Consider the following 18,191-nt stretch of genomic DNA (forward strand, 5'->3'; position numbering starts at 1 on the left):
TTCTCAATCTTTCTCTTTCCCTCTCTCTCTTCTTAAACTAACACATTCATTGCTTTATATTACTCCAATATATACATTATGTTATGTTCAACAACAAAAAATATACATAATGTGCTTCAGTTTTCAGACGCCAAAAACCACACCAAGATCTCCTTAACTATTTTCTTTGCCGAGTTAGAGTAATGAAACCGAGGAGGGGCTTGTTCGGTCATCACACTAACTTGTCTCGTTAGGCCAGCTACATATAGATCAAAATATGACAGTTTTACGTAGTAACTCTCTTATAGTGATTTAAATGAATAAATATATTCATCATATCAGAATTGCATTAGCGGGTTGTTTACATTTACAAAAGAATCCAAAGTTTGTTATAGACTTTAGTTATTTTAGAGCAAAAGAAAACCATCATCCAAGCAGAAAGGAGATGAACTAATGATTAACATTTAACATGACTAATTGATTCTGGACTATAAGATACGTTTCAAAGATTCAGCTTATGATTTTCTCAGATTGAATCCTAATAATTAAGTTTTACGTAACAAAAATCAAAATTCCAAAAAGAAAGCTTTACCTTCTCCCAAAAAAAAATCCCACTCCAACAAAATGAGTCACATATAATATAGTTAAATAATATAATACATAACCTTGCAATATCGTCATTTCTTTTTATTATATAATATGCAGTATTTAAAAAAAAAATCATTTGAATAAACAGTTCAATCGTTTTCTGAAAGTACTGCACCCAGTTTTGTATTATTCGAATTTTTTAATCTTAAAAATGAATCGTATATACATAAGAAACATGTCCCATGGATGAACATTGTCTCTCATATTATGTGGGGGTCGCTTTTCTGTTGAGAGAGATATAGAGAGAGAATAGAAAAATCGCGTTAAGATAATGTGTCAAAGAGCAATCAATTTGTAATGAATTGAGAAGATCACAAAAAAGGGTTTTGGATGGATTCATGAAGAAAAAATTTCCCACGAACTTGTACCTAGCTATTTCTGCCATCACACTATAAGATAAGTACACTTCTCACACCTTTTTCTTATTTGTTTATCTTCACTATTTTTTGGGGTAAAAAATAGATAAAATTAAATAGTATCCTTTTATGAATAACTTCTGATTTATTTTTGCGGAGGCAAAATGAGGTAAACGCAACAATAATTTTCCAAAAAAGTATTGAAGATTATTAACAAAGGATCAAGCTCAAAAGTTTTTGAACAATTTCATATGGTAGCATAGATTCTCAAATGAAGAGCCACCTTGCTTGCTAGGTTCGTTTTCTTGTGGTCAAGTTATGAAAAATGTTTCCCTTAATTGTATTTTATTTTGCTAGGTTTATGTGTTTCCATTAATTTCTAGTACGATTTTATTCATCCAAACTATATTGACTATTTATTTGAAAATTGGCATATTCGCATGCCGTGACATCATCTTGTTTTGGTATTTTAATTATATAAGCACTAATATCAACTAATTCAAATACTATTTTGTAGTATCTTACAACTTCAGTATTACATCCATATTTGCTATTAGGCGAACCAAAAAAAATTAGCATTTAAGTGGCATTCGTGATCATATGTCAATCAATATTTGTTGTTTACAATGTTTTAAATTTCTTAGCTCTATTGGATTTTCATTTTTGTTATATGTACAAGTAGAACAAAAACTCTGAAACTTACTATTTCTTTCATTTCAAAACAATTGATGTTTTAGAGAAAATAGTTTCAAATTATATAAGGTTTTTAATTCTCAATGTAAAATTTATCAAATTTTAATATTTATTAATTTGTAATTTGTAATATGTTCTATTATTGGTTAAATTATGTTCAAGTAGATAATAATATATGTTTTTATTGAGAAAACAAAAAATCAAACATTTTTAATCTAATCGCAAAAACCTTAAATAATCAGAGAAAATGATACACACTTTGGGGGTATTTAATCAAATAGGAGTTGCGATGTAAATGGACTGATTGAGTAAAAGCTTTTTGGGAGTTAAAGATTTAATTAAAAGAATCTAATTTATGCCTCTCCCTCTCTTATTTTTTTTAATGTAAAAAAAATGATGCAACCGTGCGGGCGACAGGTGCAAAGGCGGGCAAAATGGTTTGACAATCCTTTACTTTAGGGTTTCTTCAAAAGTACTCTGAGAATTTGGGGGATTTTGGTCAACACTGGGAATTGTGTCGATACTTCTCATTACTTATTTTTATTAATAAATAGATCGATCAATTAAACTGTGAATATAATCATCATTGTTATATGTATCTTAAATGCAATTGACTAGTTGACATAAATAATGCAATTGAATTGACTAGATACAGTTGCATTGTAAAACGGAAAGAACAAAAAAAACGCGTCTTTAATCAAACAATGTTTCCTTCTTTTTAAAGCAATCAGAGAAAAAGAAAAATACTACTCGTAGTTTGCAATATCTAGGATTAATTCTTTTTACATTTGATTTCAATCTCCTTATTACTTCGTTAGTTCTTTTCGTGTAGCCTTTATTAAATTAGAAACAGATAACCAACTTCAACTTATTCTTTATCAAGAAAAAAAACAAAGTATTCAGTTCCTGTATTCATTTAAATTAACATTAAAAAAAAAAACAAAATAGTATTCAGTTGTCAAATTGGATGCAAAGCAAATCCATATATAATGATCTTTCTATTGACTTGTAACTGAAGTTGCCAATGTATACTGCTTTCATTTATTCTCAACTTCTATAATTAAAACCAACAACAACAAAATACTATACATGGAAAAATCGGAAAAATCTTAACTTTTGATCGGATACACAATAAAAAAGAATTGAAATCTTTTTTATTTATTTACACTTTATTATTGATTTGAAGTTAAATGTAAGTAATGATCTCTTGTAAATATCTTACTAAAATTTAACTTTTCTCTTTGTAAGAAAAAAATCCTTTATATATTTTTTTTAACAGTATTAAAGCAAATTAATGTTTGTATATTTTGTGAAAGATTCTATATTTTCATATTTATATTAAAAATAGCAATAGTAGTAAAATGAGATTTTGCATAAAGATATTTGACAAAAAAAAAGGAAATATATTAAATTGTGACAAATTAAATGTTCAGTCTCGGCCGTACTACATAGTTAATGGTACAGTTAGTATGGTAAATATCTATGCGGAGACTTGAAGAGAAAGCCTAGAAAGAGCTATTGGGATGTTTCATGTTCATGTTGTATTCCGTTAAGCTTCTTCCTACATCAAATCGTTATCCTTGACACTGACAGTGTATCTCACATTCCACATCAAACATGTTTTCTTCTAACATTTTATTATTTATAATTTTATACTATATAACAACTTTCATGTCATCTGTCTGTTATAATTCGTTTTCATTTGTTTTTATTAATTATATTTAATAGGTTGGAATTTTGAAATAAAAAGGGTAAAAAAGAATGGTAAGACACAAAAGACTTAAGTCTAAACATTTAGACAAACAAAAATAAAAAAGAATGGCATATTTCATATTCATTTTATTCAATTCCAGGATTTTTTAAGTCATCAAATATTAAATAAAAAATACTTTAGAAGTCTGATATTAAAAATCATCTCAATGTCAACTGAAATAAACTCTATACTTTCATGCTGAAGATATATATGAATCCTATTAGAATCGGCATATCTGGAATTATTATGCTACATAAAATGCAAGATAAATGAAGAGAACAAACAAAAACCTTTGTCCATGAAATTAAAAGAAATACAAAAGTAACTATCATTATATATCTAAATGATAACATTATTAAAAATAATATTAAAAACTGAAATTTTAATGTCATCAAGAGAGACGTACCGCACGATTAATATATTTTTTGGTTTTCCTTCCACACCAATATATAATGTTTTTTGTTCTTAAATCATAAAACTCATCAGTAACCAAGCCAAGATCAACGACGAATGAACCAACCAAAAACCCTAAAATCTCAAGACGGATCAACGGTACGCCGACCGTCATCTCCGGCCGCCGCTCTCGGCTGCTGAAACTGAGTGATCTGTCCAATCGCAAGAATCCCTCCGTCGTAGTTGTTACCGGCGGGAACATCTAACCCACCAAAGATCTGTTCTCTAGGGAAAAACTGGTGATGATGATAGTGATGGTCTCTTACCGTCGCCGTCGTCGTTCCATCTGCGGCGGCGCCGGCGAGCAAGTTAATGCCAAGACTCTGATGCGTGGCGGCGAGGATGTTGAGGCTTTGGTACTTTGAAAGCTCAGATTTTGCGCAGCTGAGATCGATCTGAAGCTGACGAAGCTGATGCTGGAGAAGAGAGATGACTCCGACGCAACCGTAGACTGGATCACGGAGACGCATGTCGGCTTCGTAGGCTAAAGAGTTGACTGCGTCTTCACGTTGTGAAGGGTGAAGCTCGTTGAGGAGCTTCGTGACGTTGCTTGCTCCAAAGACTTTGTGAACGTTTGCGAATTTCTGTGGCTGGTCAGGTGGGAAATACGGCGCAAATACACATTCGGGTTGGCATTTTCGCCGGAGGAATTTGCAGGCTGCGCAAGGTGAGTTTGTTGATGAAGATGCCATTTTTTGTTTTTGGTAATGAGTTTGGTTTATGTCTCACTCTCCCTACACAAAGCCGCCATTGAAATTAGAAATCTTTTTTTTTAGGGTTTTTGATATTTTGAATTGTTTTAATGAAGGAAGAAGTTATATATATAGGGAAAGAAGATATTATGAAAATCAATTGTGAAATTGATAAGATTTGGAGAAGTTTTTTGGTTTTAATAATGAAATTTGGAAACCTTTTGAATTTGAAATTTGATTAGAAAAAACAAAAACTGAAATTCGAAATAGGTGACAACGGAAAGAAATAATTTAGAAATGTTGTTGAATCTTTAGATAATAAGAAAGATTTTTACCTGCGACTAAATTAAGAAAGTCCTCTTTGAATATGGTTCTGTTTCTCTGAAGAGGAAAGTAAAAGGAGATCCTCTCTGCTTTTTCTCTAAGCTCTGATCTGGGGTTGCATATAAAAGCTGTAAAATAAGAGAAACTTTGTAATGACCAGCTAGTATTTAATATATTTGGTGAGCTCTATATACACATACATATACACTTGGTATTGTATATGTATAGTTTTATATTCACTCGAACCTTCTTGTCAAACTGTTGAAAACAAATAAGGAAACAGAAGAAAAATAATGAGCAACATGAAGGTGCTTTTCTAAAGTCAAACAAAAAGGTATGCACGAAGTATAATATATGCTTGGAAGCTATAAAGTTCATCCCAAAGACCTACACCTATGTGTATATTTATAGAGGGACTTTGTAGCTATATGATTGCTAGTCAAATTTTGGTAACTAGACCTAAAAGGTGTAGAAACAACCTGCGAAATTTCAAATGTTTGTAAAAGAACATCCCAAGAACAACAAAAGAGAGAAATAAATTTAAATTTTTGTACCTTAAAGATGGAATGCGTAAGGATATATGGATTAACGAAATATAAGGAATAAAATAGATGGGATCAATGGTGTTCTTTGTGTTGCTTAGATAGGTAGGTGTGAGAGAGAGAAGAAGAAGAAGAGAGAAGAGAAGGAAGAAGATGTAATTAATAACTAAAAAGCAAAAGATTGGATCTCGTGAAGCTAGAAGAGACTTTTGGGTTTTGAGGCTCTCGATGGGCAAAGCTCATCTTGTGCTTAAATGTCATATATTTTACTCAATGAAATATATTATTTTTTAAGAAAAAGGAGCTCATAAATATGATAAGACTAGTAGTAACTAATGTTATTTTTAATTTATACTAATAAATAACTATAAACATACCTTCAATAGTAATATGATTTGGTGGTGCTAGAGAGAATTGATTTCCATGTGAAGAAGTTGAGAGTTTCCAAGATGAAAAGAGAAGAGAAAGAAGAGAGGATCTTGGGATGAACCCTTGGACCCTAGCATAGACTCTAACAACAATAATACAATAAAAGTATTATTATTAGTATTAACTTTCAAAATCATATAGTATATATAAAAAATAATTAATCAGAAAATAAAGGAAATAAATGTGAAAAGGAGAGATGGGAAATGAGAGATGGGGTCTGACTCTGACTCTCCTGATGGATCTTGGGATGAAGAATTTTGCTCTTTTTATTCTTATTCTTTTTGTCTAGGGATTTACATACAGTAACGAAGCATTTTGTTATTACTATTATTATACTCTATAGTAATAATACGATTATTATATTTATATGATACGGTTGACAAAAAATCACATTTACATAAGAAAAAAATAGTAATAAATTAATGATAGAGTAGAAAAGTTGGTAATGAAAGTTACTACTAGCCTCAAGTTTCTCGGTCAAACCCTTTTTTTCATGTTTGTTTACATAAAAATCAATATGAATCTACTGCCATATTCTTTCTCATCTTCTCTCTCTTTCTCTTAATGTCAATATTATTATATTAGGCTCATGCAAGTGTTTTAATTTTTGGACTCGCTAGTTTTGCGCAGAGTTAAAAGAAAAAAGAAAAAAGAAAAGAGAATAAGTGAAAGAAAAGAGGAAAGCATAGAAAGATGATGAGTTTTTAGGATCAGTACTATCTCCCTTAGGTGTAGGGAGATAGAGAGAGAAAATCGCCCAGATGCAGAGGCTAAGGAAACGGAGAGAAAGAACAACTTTATGGTGTGTTGATATATAGATAGATATAGAGAGAGAGAGAGAGAGAGAGAGAGAGACTAAGTAATCACAGACTCTTTCTTCTTTCTCATATACTTCTCTATATATACATTTTCCTATACAAGAAAATTAGGACATAGACCAAGAACGTTGTTAGGATAATGATATTAAACATCTTCTTTGTTATGGAGTTTAAAGATTTAACCCAACATTACTAAACCCTTAAGATTAGGTACTAGCATTTTAAAGCATTTTAGTTTGTATTTTCTAGTCTAACTATACACTCTCCTCTACAAGAAAATTAGGACACGGACCAAGAACATTGTTTGTATAATGATATTAAACATCCCCTTTGTTATGGATTTTAAAGATTTAACTCAACATTACTGAACCCTTAAGATTGGGATCTAGTATTTGTTATGGAGTTTAAAGAAGATGTTTAATATTGGGTTCTAGTGACTCTTTCTTCTATATCTATCTAAGACTTCTCTAGATATACACTTTCCTCTAGGGGAAAATTAGGAAATATACCATGAACATTGTTTATAAAATATTAACAATCTTCTGTGTTATGGGGTTTAAATTAAAGGATTTAACCCAATATTACTAAATCGTGAACGTTAGGTTTTATTCCGTATGCATTTTAGATTGTATTTCCAAAATAAAGTAAAAAATATTTTTTTATATTAAAGCATGACTTAATATGATGTATTTGGGTTGGGGACAGAGGCACCGTTTTTTAGATGCTTTAGCTTTTAGTCATTTCAATGTTAAAAATTGAGGACACATTCAAGTACATCTCAAGACACACGTACGAACCAATTACACAACTTAGTTGTCGTATGGAATGCTTTTTTCCCCTGTAAATCGAGTATGGCTATTGATTTACAGTTTGCTGCAATTTTTGTAATGAAAACCCGTACATGTTCTCTTTCGTATAACAACATTACCACTTACTTCCTATTATTATTTATTCAAACTCATTTTACATATTCAAACATTAATGTGGTGTGTCTGTTCGTCATAACTTTTATATATTTGAATCCTCAACCAATAGAACCAAATTAAACCACTACAACCACATTCATTAAATTTGTGTTTGTACCTTATGTACTACCAAAAATATTTTAGAAATTTTGTCGGAATTGTCAAGATTTTTAAACTTTCTTTGGTTCAAAGTTAGGCTAAGCAAAAGTTATATGCGGTCTAAACGGTTTAGGTGGTCGTTTGAAACAAATCTAGATTGAAATTTAGTTGGTCTCTACGATTAAACTGATACAAGTCATCACTTTTTACGTACGACCTAACCTAACGAAGAAACGTGCAAAGAGAATAAACGGTTATTATTATCTTATAGCATTTAACATTTGTCAATTTGGCGAGAGAAGCATGGATGCATGATGAATGAGAAATGAATAGAAGCAAGTGGGTCGTGATTGTATATTGCATTGTTGTAATTACTGTAGGAGCAGAGTTCTGCAACACTATTTACTCGTACCCATTTTCAAACGACAACCATTCCTTTTTATTTAATTTTTATTATTAAACTTTTTAAAATATAAAACAGTTTATGTCTTCATGTTCTTTGTCTTCTTCCTTCGTTTATAACAATGGGTCCAAAAATCATAGAATTCACACCATATGGATGGTAACATGTTACCATTTAATATTCATAATATGTGTGTTTGGCTTATATCATTTTCATATAGTGTTTCTATTATTATATTTGTATATACATTGCGTCCTCTTATAAAACTATAGATTGGATTCAAAATACAATGTTTTCCACACTTCTGGGCCTACGCTTATTACAAGGTTCTTATATATATATTAATTTTAGTGATAACAAAGATTCATCATCTCCGATTTTGAAAATGTTAACTGAACATTCAAGTATCAGAAAGTAAGACTAGAATAGTAAAATCGAACACTTCTAAGAATAGTTACAATAGAAGAAACAGTTAAAGGAGCTATCTACTTTTTGATTAGTCTAACGATTTAACTTCCTAATGAGATTATTCAAGGAGACATGAAAAAAAATAGTTTGTTTGATTAAGGAAGTATTTTAAGCAAAACATTAGTTCTAACTCAAATTACTTGATATTGAGTAGATAGTACTTAAATTTCTTCTTAATTTATACTTTGATATTCTTAATTAGCCTCACTATGTATAATTTTTTTTAACCATTTATCTTAGCATAGTCTCTTTATAAGATCAAATTTCAGAACTGATTGAACATACAAAAATTTGGATTTGGATCGAGCAGACTATTTCAGATCATATAGAGTTAAGATCAAATTCGATCAACGTATTTCTTCGGATTCTACTATAATGCTAAATTTTATTGATTTCCATCGAAAACAAAATGATTGACCCATAATTTTGGCAATCAAAAATGACCTAATGGTACACGTACACATAAGAGAGAAAAAAAAACTCCGCTTCATCTCTATGTCAAATTTCTAACCTACAAAAATTGAAAAACTAACTTCATTTAGTAGCAATGTACCAAAAAAAGACCAAGTTTCGTTATATCAACTCGTAAAAGGCCTTAGGCCAAGCCTAAAAATCACAGAATCAAATGACACTTAGAATTGAACTAATCTTAGATTCTATAGTTTCGGATTTAAAGAAATTACGCGCTTTGGCCCAGAACCTCTTAATACTTAAAAAAAATTACCGAAAAAGTAGAGTTTACATATCCAAAAGGGGTCGATAGAGACTGATCGAAACGTGCTATTATTATTTTATGTATTTATAGGTGGAATGGAGTATAACACATTCTAATAAACGTGTGGCTCATTTTCTCCCTTCGTTGAATAAAAGTTGTATGAACAAAACAAATGAATGAAACCCCCAATTACGGTTTTTATAACACTACTTAGATAAAAAAAGATAGTGTAAAATAAGATTCTTGTTTGCATGAATTGCAATTAAAATTGGTTTTTGTTTTACGTGAAGAAACCATAGGATCTCCCAAAACAAGAGAAGCCAATTTCTTTAACAGAATCTTTGAACAAAAATAAATTTGGAAAGCGAAGCCCAAGCCGAGTAATGAATAGCAAACATAACTAATGAAAAGCCCAATAGACATTTAGATTTTTCTAATGCTTTACCAGATGTCGAGACCTCGGCCTTAACAACACTATCGGATACTTTGAAGCGGAAATTAGGGACATAAACCTGAGTATATAGACCAATTGTTATGCTAGATGAGTAAAGATCAGTTGAATGGTTTCTATTACGTATGAAATTAATCAAAATGCATCAAAATAAGAAAGTTAGAAAATGCGACAAATCTGTTTTGATGAAAATGCGGCACATAGTTTTTGTAAATGACACTATGATAATATAAAAGTCTCTGTGGAAACTATGGGAGTTTTGAGTCTTTGTAAAGTCACTTTGACTGTTATAAGGAATGAGAGAGAGAAGAGAGAGAGAGAGAGAGAGAGAGAGAGAGAGAGAGAGAGAGAGAGAGAGAGAGAGAGAGAGAGAGAGAGAGAGAGAGAGAGAGAGAGAGAGAGAGAGAGAGAGAGAGAGAGAGTACAGAAAAAAGAATGAATTGGTGCCATTTGAGGAATGGAAGAATCAAGCTGTCTTCTTAATCACTGAAGACTTGGCAAGATCGAGTAGTGAGACAAACCTCAGAATTAGTTTGAGAGGTTTCATCTATAAAAAATTGAGATAATTAAAAATATTGGACAAAAAACACCACTATTATGACCTTAATACTTTTGAAAGTTATCTCTTAATACTTCTACAAATATTAATATGTTTTAGGTTTTAAAAGTGAATTACTAATAATAAAAAATGACTTCTAAAAAAAATAATCTGTGAACAAAAAAAATCAAACAAAATTACAATAACCCAAAACAATTCGTCGTACTCTGCCTCCGTCGACAAAGTAAAAAAAATTCCTATGATATTATCTTCTCCATCATACTCTCCGCCTCCTTCTCTACTGCCGATTTTGACTCCAGCATTGTCGAAGATACAGCCAGAGCTATTGTCGAAGATACACAATGCACGTTGATGGTGTAGCTACTGATACTCTCAAGGTAATTTTTATAAATGTTAGATAATTTCAAGACTTGGAGTGCAAGTTATCTCATTAAGAAGTTGTTTAAGAGATAATGATGGAATTTATAAATAAGGTTTAGATATATTTGTGTATTTAGATGATATGATCTTGGATAGCATTAACAAGGAGCTTGAACCAGCAGAAGAGCCGCAAGGAGTTAAGGAGCTAAGGAGCGAAGACAAGAAGCAAGGAATGAAACAAGAAGACCCTTTACTCATTTCAAATGGTCTTAGGCAAGGAGTGCTTATGGAACAAGAAGACCCTTTGTCGAAGATACACAATGCACGTTGATGGTGTAGCTTCCTACATGGACTAAGAAGCTCAAGGAAGCTGTTGGAGATATACTTAGGCAAGGAGTGCTTATGGAACAAAAGGGAAAAGAGATGGGTACAACTACACTAGTTGTGATCCAAGTCCGAGAAGGCTAATGGGCTTGTGATCCAGCTATGTACTTTTTTTCCCTATCTCAAGTTTTGTCCCAATGGATTTTTTTGAGATAGGTTTTTAATGAGGCATAGTTTGGATCACCTCACATCTAAGCCCATTTAGTCCAGTCCAAGAGAAGACGAAGAGGAGCGTGTGAAGGATGTTTGAATTCAAACTTGGCCAGCTTTCAAAGAACTAGTTCCTAGACACTTTAATACTTTGTAGACTCGCCTGTTCTTCTCTTTATATTCGTTTGTAAACTCTCTTTTGAGACTATCTTATCTTTTATCAAAAATCTTTTCTAAGTAAGATCAAAATCTTCTTGTTGGTGTGTCATATCCTTCAAGGCCTTTCGATTCATCTTAGTGTGTAATATCCTTAGTTGATTCGAAAACCAATTCATCAAGGGTCTTCCGCAACCCTTAGAGTCTCATCAAGTCCACAAACCTTGAAACAATTCGCTTGTTTGCAAGGCTATCCCTCAGATCCAGTTTAGTGAGTGTCGAATTCAGGGAGATTCATATTAAGTGGTATCAGAGCAAGCACTCAAGCCGCTGGATCGTCAAAAACATCAGGTTGTATCTTGTCCTTCATGCTTATTGATTTTTCTGTGTTTTAAAAGTTCGATCATCATAATCATTCAATCAAAATCTGTTACTTGTGTGTCACTGCATCTAATTGATTTAGATTCATCACTTGCGATCGATTATCTATGATATAGTAGTTGTTTTACACCAAGACAGAATAGATCTAAATAACTTTTCAACTTCTAGTATCAGATCTGTGATTTGCAAACCCAACTTTCCGCATTCAAACTATCGAGCATGATTACTTGTGGAACACGAATAGTCACTTTTGTTTTGTGAAACGAACAAAGACTTGTTTCTGGTGATTCTGTGTTATCTGTGTTTCAAGAACGATGAGTGAGCAACAAGAAGAGTCCAGTGCTAATGGTGTTAATGAGCTTTACATGGAGGCGATGTTAGCTGAAGTTAAGAAGCTTGTCTCTGTGAGTCTTGAGGAGTTTCGACAGGAAATACAAGAGCATACCAAATCAAAGGCTGGCAGAGATAAGAGAAGAGATCTAGGGAAAGAGCCTGAGGAAGTTTTGGAACCGACTAGACCTCTCAGAGATGATGCGGCCACAGATTATTACGGTCCCCTTAGTAGCTCTTCAAAAGATAGTCGGAGGAGGCATAGGCGACACAAAGAGGATCGAGTTCAATCTCAGGATAGCTTTGGGGGAGTTAAACTCAGAATCCCACCTTTCTATGGCAAAAACGATCCTGATGCCTACTTAGAGTGGGAAAAGAAGATTTCATTGCTGTTCAACTGTCAACATTATGCTGCGATCAACCAAGTGAAGATTGCTATTACCGAGTTCTATGACTACGCTCTTTGTTGGTGGGATCAGATTGTTACTACCAGAAGAAGAAACCAACAATTTCCGATTGAAACCTGGGAAGAAATGAAGTCTCTTATGAGGAAGAGATTTGTGCTGAGCCACTACCATAGAGAGCTGCATCAGAAACTCAAGAGGCTCACACAAGGCAGCAGATCGGTTGAAGATTATTATCAAGATATGGAGGCTTTGATGCTGCGAGCTGATATCAGAGAAGATGCAGAGACCACCATGTCTCGTTTTCTAGGAGGCTTGAATCGAGAAATCCAAGATAAGTTGGAAATGCAACAATATGAAGAGTTATAAGATATGTTGCACAAGGCTATTCTCATTGAGCAACAGCTCAAGAGTAGGAGCACCAAAAAAGCCTATGGAGCAGGAACGATATCTAATAAGCCGAGGTATTCCCGAGAAGAGAAGCCGAGTTCAACACTAAGAAAGGAAAAACCGATCAAAACTCTTAAAGAGGAACCTAAGTCCTTCTCATCAGTACCTGACAATAGAAACAAAGCTGTTGGATCAACAACAAGGACCAGAGACGTCAACTGTTTCAAGTGTCTTGGGAGAGGACACTATACGAACGAATGTTCCAATAAGAAGATCATGATACTCAGAGATGATGGCGAGTGGGAATCTACAGCTGAGTCAGAAGCCGAGTCTCAAACTGATCATGAAGAACTACCGGCTCAAGGATCTCTGCTTGTGTCTAGAAGATCTCTAAGTGTTCAGGCCAAAGCAGAAGAACAAGAGCAAAGGGAGAACCTATTTCACAGCCGATGTCTTGTGCAAGGGAAAGTTTGTAGCCTCATCATAGATGGAGGAAGTTGCACCAATGTAGCAAGCCAAGAGATGGTTCAAAAGCTCAATTTGGTCACTGAGAAGCACCTGAGGCCTTATAAACTCAACTGGTTGAACAATGATGGGGAATTGAAAGTCAATAGCCGAGTCATGGTCCCAATTGCCATTGGAGGATTGATATGTCTACTGCGTGATGGAACAAGTTTTACCCTTAATAAAAACAAACGAAAGCCGCAAGTGCACATCTAATCAATTGTAGTACTTAGGGATCGAATCCTTAAAGATTTGTGTGCCTTGTATTCTTCTACGGTTTCTAACTTTTTTTCTAGACTAGATTGGTTTTAGGGGTTGGTTGTTTGTCACGGATTAAACTAAAACTAAATAAGGCAAATAAATTTATCCTAAAGAACAAATAGAAAATAGAATGACAGGCAAATGAAACAAGCTGAATATCAAACTAAAGCAAATGAAATGCAGATCTAAATGAGCAAGTAAAAATCGATTGGTTTGTAAACTATGACTAAAACAAGCTGAGCTTTTGGGAAATCTACAGGGATCATAATCGGTTTCAACACTAGGGATTATAGATTGGGATTGACGGATATCGAAATATAGGGTTCTAGAGCTAGAGTACGGCGGTATGACTACGTCACTGTCGTGATCATAACCAACTGTTTCTCGCAACCCTGACCAGTAGGTTTCCACTCTGGCCTTGGAAGGGAGAGAACGCAAGAGCTGCATAGGACTCTCCAGTACTCACGATTTCGCCGCAGGTAGGTTTCCACTCCTACGGAAAAATCGCCTGTTTCATTCTAGGTCAGATACTTAATGAAAACTTTTGCAACACTAACTATCTAGATCAGATACGAGGTGATCAATCAAGCATACATGCAATAAGAACGAGAATAAACAGAGAACAAAGTTAAAAATCCCAGATCTATAAACCTAGATGTCTTAATTGATTATGAGAGCCTCTTTCGGGAACCCTAAGCCCAACTCGGGATCTACTCAGACATGGCTGAGGTCGAAATCATCATTGGTTTTAATAAAAGCAATCAAAAACAGTAAAGAAAAGAGATGAAAGAAAGCTTCTCTATTGAAGAACTCAGAGTTGAACAATCTTCTCTAAAAATCGCATAAAACGGCTAAAGGAAAAGGGTTTTTGTAAAAGTATGAAGGTGATGTCTAATAACGACCTAAATGATAAGTATTTATAGTCTTCAATACTCCATGGTCTTTAGGGTTCCGGAATTGAGGCAGAGAAATGATTTTGGGCTTCAGAAATATGGACTTTTCATCGGAGTTGGCCGGCCGCGGTCGGGAGTAACGTGGCCGCGGAAAATAAAGGCTTGGCCGCAGTCGTGCAGCTCGTGACTGCGATGGATGGGTTGGTGGCTGCGGTCGCGTGACTTGCTGGCCGTCTTTGAGTGTCTCCGGGGCAAATGGAATATCTTGAGATCGAACCGTTGATTCTTCTAGGGGTGGGCATTTCAGTTTTTTTTCGGGTTTGGTTTGAGTTCGGTTCGGTTTGGTTAATTCGGGTTCAATAAAATTCTAACCAAACTCAACCGAAATAAATTTGGTTCAGTTTGTGTTTGGTTCGGGTTAGTTCGGTTTCGGTTCAGTTTGGTTTGGTTTCAATTCGGTTAAAAACATCAATTTGGAAAAAACTAGAATAAAAACGTAAATTCAAACCATTAGTATATGTTCCAACTAAAACAAACCATTAAGTCAAACCAAACCATCTAATACTATATGTTCCAGCTAAAACAAACCATTAACTCAAACCAAACCATCTAATTAAACTAAAATAAATAAAAATTGAAAGGATCCAATAACGAGTTTGTCTCTCTGCAATAAGATACTAATGCTATTAAAAAACTGCAACAAATCAATAAAAGTCTCCGTCTCGTCTTTCTGATATCGCCACTTCGAAGAATCTGCAACAAGTCAATAATTTAAATATTAGTTCACTATACAAAATTACAAGCTAAGTCAATGTTTATTCATCTTTAATTCTTTATATGAACCATCACAGCATTAATATTAAAAGATCATTTACCGTAGAAAAACTGAGCTTTGAGCTTTTAATTTTAAGTAGACGCATGACGATCATTCTCATTCTGAGGAGGAGGGTGAAAATCTACGAAATTCAAATAAAGACTTGTGAGACATTACTGAATCATGAATATAATTCTTAGAAGAAGAAAAAAAAGAGAGAATAAAATACCTTCTTCAAGTGAATCCATATATGTAGTCTCTTCCTCTAGATTGTCGAGAGTCTTCATTGCTTCTGAACGACGTGAAGCGCGTAACCAGTCTTGGGTCAAAACCAACGCTTCGACCATAACAGGAGTCAAACAACTTCGATACTGGTCTAGAATACGATTCCCAGTGCTAAAAGCACTTTCAGATGCAACAGAAGATACTGGTATAGCAAGAATTTCTTTGGCCATTAGAGACATAATTGGATATTTTGAACTATTTGTCCTCCACCAATCTAGAAGATCAAACGGAAGTCCCATACCGTTTTCAGTCGCTACGTACAACTCGTCTTTTAAATACTTCTCCAATTCATTTACAACTTCTGAAGTAGTTCTCTTAGCAACCATGAATCTTAAAAAGGGATCATCAATTCTGTCTTCTTCCATATCCTTATGATCTTGGTTGGACTGTGTTACATTCTCACTGTCACGAGCAGCAGACGATTGTAGCTTTAAAGTGGTGTACCGAGCACTATATAGCTCTAATATTCTCTGCAAATCATCCATCACCAACTTAGACATTTCTTTGCACTTTGGATTACCTTTCCCATAAATGAGTTCAAAGCTATACTCTGTAAAAACCATTTTGCGACGAGGATCAAGTACACCAGCCACTATCAATATCTTATTGATATTCTTTGTACCTTCCCAGTATTTATCAAATTTAGCCGACATTGCAGAAGCCATATCTCTCAAATCAGCGTCTTCACTATAAGACATAGTTGCCACAGTTGATTGAATTTTGCATATCTCATTGTAACAACCATTTGATGTTACTTTAATAGAAGAAGAGAATGCTAAAGTCGAATCATAGAAGGACTTCAAGAATGTTACCATATGACGTGCTTTGTCCCAATCAATTGATGTTGGAGGTCCTTTCCTCTTCTTTCCACTAGAATCAAGTTCTTTAAACCATGCATCATACGGCTTATCCATTTCAGCCATCCGATCAAATGCAACTTGATATTTTAGTGCACTTTTCAACATCAAGTATGTAGAATTCCACCTTGTAACACAATCCAAAACCACACTTCCTCTTGTTATCTTCTCAACCTCCACCCAGCGCTTAAAGGAGTCTAGTCTTGAACCAGAAGACCTCACATATTTAACAGCATTACGAACACTTATTATGGTGTTAATGATATCATCCAAACCTTCATTGGCAATCAAATTCAGTATGTGTGCGCAGCATCGTATGTGCATAAATTCACCATCCATCATCAAAGCTTCAGTGTTCCTATTACGCAACCGATCTTTCAAAACGTTGATAGCTTTATCATTGCTGCTTGCATTATCAACTGTAATAGCAAATACTTTCTCAATACCCCAATCATCCAAAGATTTTAAAAATTGATTGGCAATGGTCTCTCCTTTATGATCAGGAATAGGACTAAAACTAATAATCCTTCTATGCAGTCGCCAATCCTTATCAATAAAATGGGCAGTTACAGCCATATAACTCAAAGTAGTTATAGAAGTCCATATGTCGGTGGTAAAAGAGATCGCTTGCCTATTTAAACTTAACATAGTTTTCAATGTTGTTTTTTCAGCGTTATACAGACCAGCAACTTCTCTTGTAACTGTTCTTCGCGATGGAATAATAAACCAAGGAATAGCAATCTCACAAAACTGTTTAAACCCATCATTCTCCACAAAAGAAAACGGCAGTTCGTCCATGATAATCATTTTCACCGTTGCTTGCTTACAAGCAATTTGATCAAAAGGTTTTGTCATACCAACAACTTTACCACCATGATCACCACTTCCACCACTAGACACTAAGACATTCTGAGACTCAGATTCCTTATGATCCAAGTAAGCTTTGCACTTTTTCATGTGTGTATTTAAATTGGAAGTTCCACATGTAGCAGGATTACATGGATAGACTTTACCACAGAAATTGCATGAACACTTCAATTCATCATCCTTAAGTCTCGTAAAAACTTCCCATGCCGGTGATCGTGGTGGTAGTGTTCTTTTCGGCTTTGGCGGTTGTGTTTGAGAATCATACTCTTTTCTTTTGTTGCTGGTCGTGGTTTTATTATTCATCTACAAAGGAAAGAAACATATTATTAATAATTTAATCCACATATCAAAGACAATCACTTTACGATACGTCGACTTTCAAAAGCTAAAAATCAAAACCTTCAATAATTGTTCATTAGCATCAAACTTCTGTTTTTTTGTGATCTAAAAGACTTATTAGAATATTTCAATATTATGTTAAAAAATCTTACCTTTAGACTATGGAGAATCAACGACAATGAATGAGAAGAAGATGAGAGTTTTAGCTGCTTAGGTATATGAGTTTGTAAGTTTTTTAGGGTTTTGATTTTATATAGAATTTTTAGCTAGTAGGTTAGAAAATATATATAGAAAAAAATAGAATTAATAAAAAAAAAAGAATTAATAAAGTCGGTTCAGTTTGGGTGAAATCGTGTCACAAATTCACAATATTTCATATATACTAATATTATAAATTAACTAAAAATTAAATTAAATAAATGTATTGGTTTTTTGGTTTGGTTTGGTTTTAAACCAAACCGAACCGAAC

General features: G+C 33.7%; 1 protein-coding gene across 1 annotated transcript; it reads right to left on the minus strand.

Moving 5' to 3' along the window:
- Positions 1 to 3,913: 3,913 nt before the first annotated feature.
- Positions 3,914 to 5,538, minus strand: LOC18007964 (LOB domain-containing protein 6). The gene is made up of 3 exons (XM_006391472.2): positions 5,453 to 5,538; positions 4,910 to 5,026; positions 3,914 to 4,616 (listed from the first exon to the last, which is right to left on the minus strand). The coding sequence occupies exon 3, from the start codon at positions 4,572 to 4,574 to the stop codon at positions 3,966 to 3,968; it is 609 nt and encodes a 202-aa protein (XP_006391534.1). The 5' UTR covers positions 4,575 to 4,616; positions 4,910 to 5,026; positions 5,453 to 5,538; the 3' UTR covers positions 3,914 to 3,965.
- Positions 5,539 to 18,191: the final 12,653 nt, after the last annotated feature.

The sequence above is a fragment of the Eutrema salsugineum genome, unplaced genomic scaffold (genome assembly GCF_000478725.1).
Source record: "Eutrema salsugineum unplaced genomic scaffold, Eutsalg1_0 scaffold_9, whole genome shotgun sequence".
NCBI lineage: Eukaryota > Viridiplantae > Streptophyta > Magnoliopsida > Brassicales > Brassicaceae > Eutrema > Eutrema salsugineum.